This window comes from Sphaeroforma arctica, assembly GCF_001186125.1.
Source record: "Sphaeroforma arctica JP610 unplaced genomic scaffold supercont1.493, whole genome shotgun sequence".
Taxonomy (NCBI): domain Eukaryota; class Ichthyosporea; order Ichthyophonida; genus Sphaeroforma; species Sphaeroforma arctica.
Genome location: NW_014040065.1, coordinates 22523 through 24879, shown reverse-complemented (window position 1 = coordinate 24879; position 2357 = coordinate 22523). Strand labels below are relative to the sequence as shown.

Genomic DNA, 2357 nt, shown 5'->3' with positions numbered 1-2357 from the left:
AATCGCTTACGAAAAGGGTGCGCTATAGTACTCATTTTAACTAATCGCTACGCGAAGGGTGCACTATAAGACTTATTTTAACTAATCGCTACGAGAAGGGTGCGCTATAGGACTCAGTTTAACTAATCGCTACGAGAAGGGTGCGCTATAGGACTCATTTTAACTGGTCGCTACGAGAAGGGTGCGCTATAGGACTCATTTTAGCTAATCACTACGAAGAGGATGCACTTTAATTCTTTTTTAACTAGTCGCTACGATAAGGGTGCGCTATATGACTCATTTTAACTAATGGCTACGAGAAGGGTGCGCTATAGTGAAGGGTGCGGTGTCTATTGAATCTGATTTGTTAGTATGATAATTGTGACAATGGTCTATGATTAATATAGCTGGTGGGTGTATTGATTAGTGAGGAAGTTAGCAATTCACATGCTATTGATGGCAGTATCCTTAATCGTCTTATTGGTAACGAAGCTTTGAATGCCAAGTGTGGTTTGAATGAGTTTTCCTCCGTCTCCAAATGGGGAGTTTCTGCAGTATGATATCTGGACAATATTCCGGATATTGTAGCACGTGCTGCACGTGTTTTCTGCTCATTTTTGGAGCACTCTGGCTTTTGGATCCGCAGTCCGAATTGCAAGCATACTCTGGCACGCCAAAGCCATCTTACCCACCCTTGTCTAAAACGAGGTTCTTTGACACTACTGAGTGCGAGCGGCGGGAGGGGGGGGGGCATTTGGCTGCACGGTTTAACTGGCAGCTATTTTTTTCTGTCTCTGTTTGTTTCAGCCTCTGTACATCCACAAGAAGTTTCTAGGCCTTGTGTTACCCATTCGAGTTTCGATCGCATTCTCTCATAACAATACCTTACATGGTGGACAACCTTGGTTGTCCATTTCCCTTCGCAGGCGTGTATACTTGTGCAGGACACGAAGAAACACTTCTACAAACGCTTCCTGTACGAGCCCTTCCCGGTGGAGTCCAATCTATTGCAGGTACTCCCAGACCACATCAATGCCGAAATTGCTGCGGGCAATATAAAGTCACTCCAGGTATGCCATGCATGCGCTCAAATCACTACGGGTGAAGTATTACGTACAAAATCGATTCAGTGCATATCAAAGTCGATTTAGGCAAGGGATACACGTGAATTTTATAGCCATGACAAGTGTGTAGCCAATTGTGAGCTACCACTACTCAATAACCATGCTGAAACTTCTTCTCTGCGTTGGCCTCGTTGATGTACATGTATTTCGTGTCTTTTTGAGAATCTCTTCCGTGTCGAGTAAACCTAGTTGCTAGGAGTCGTATACAAACAAGGACGCTGTATCTGCCTTATGCGGTCTTTTATCCACTTTTGTTGTCGTTGAAAGTGCCGGAGACACCAAATATTTCGAAGCGGGCAGCGAGTGTAAAACTTTTTGTCTCTTAGATATTCATGATAGATGTTAGTCTATTCATGCCAAGCACATATTGGATGGAGTCCTCGTGTACTGTTCCGAATACTTCAAATCAGCAGCCCACAACCAAAGTAATGTGCAGTCGCCCCCCTCAACTGATCGATCATATGTGCATGAAAAGACGTCGTAGTTCTAACTCTTCAAGTACATGCGCACTTTATGTGTCATGCTATTACCACAGGGAGGGATCGACTATCTCACGTGGACGTACTTCTTCCAACGCGTTGCGCTCAATCCATCGTACTACGGGTTAGACGGGACGGAGGCCTCAGACGTCAATAAGTTTCTGTCCAGGTTGATTGATGAGGTGTTGACATCGCTGGATGAACACGGCTGCGTGTTTGTCGACCCAGATGACGGTATGTGCGCAACGCACCTATCTATGTAATATGAGTTTATCAGATATATCTATGTAAAATGGGTTTAATATATTTACCTATGGAAAATGGGATTAGCACTCTTGACATCTAGGTTTTCAGTGCCGAATTGGCGATGTATACACGCACGCAGATCTATAAGCTGAAGATTTGAAATATATATACTATCGATAACATATATATTTCGTTATATATCCATGTGTCTGTCATCACACAATGTATATGTATAGTACTTTAGGTACACTCAGTACTTAGTGCATTAATTTTAGAATTTCTCAGGTACACAGTCAATCAATTTTGGCAGTCGACTTTGATGTGTATGCCTCTTGTAACAACTATGACTTACCACGTATGGCTTATCACAGGCCAATGAGGTAGCCATACATGTCCCTTGTGTAAGTGCACATGTTGTTTCATTCGTTGGCATAGTGAGCCTGTGGGGATACCCAATATAACCACGTTTGTGTACACACGATAGTTGAAGTTCGTTGAGCTTTTCTTTTGAGAGTGGAAATGAAACGTT

The 2357-nt window shown here is 43.1% G+C and overlaps 1 protein-coding gene across 1 annotated transcript in view; it reads left to right on the top strand.

Annotated features, from left to right (window-relative positions):
* SARC_06732 (activating signal cointegrator 1 complex subunit 3) overlaps positions 1–2357 on the top strand; it is a gene marked incomplete at its 5' end in the record, with an annotated part of 37605 nt that overhangs the window by 29299 nt on the left and 5949 nt on the right. The window contains 2 exons of the mRNA XM_014299351.1: positions 906–1049; positions 1639–1816. Coding sequence (XP_014154826.1) covers positions 906–1049; positions 1639–1816 — 322 coding nt within the window. The remainder of the gene's footprint in view (positions 1–905; positions 1050–1638; positions 1817–2357) is intronic.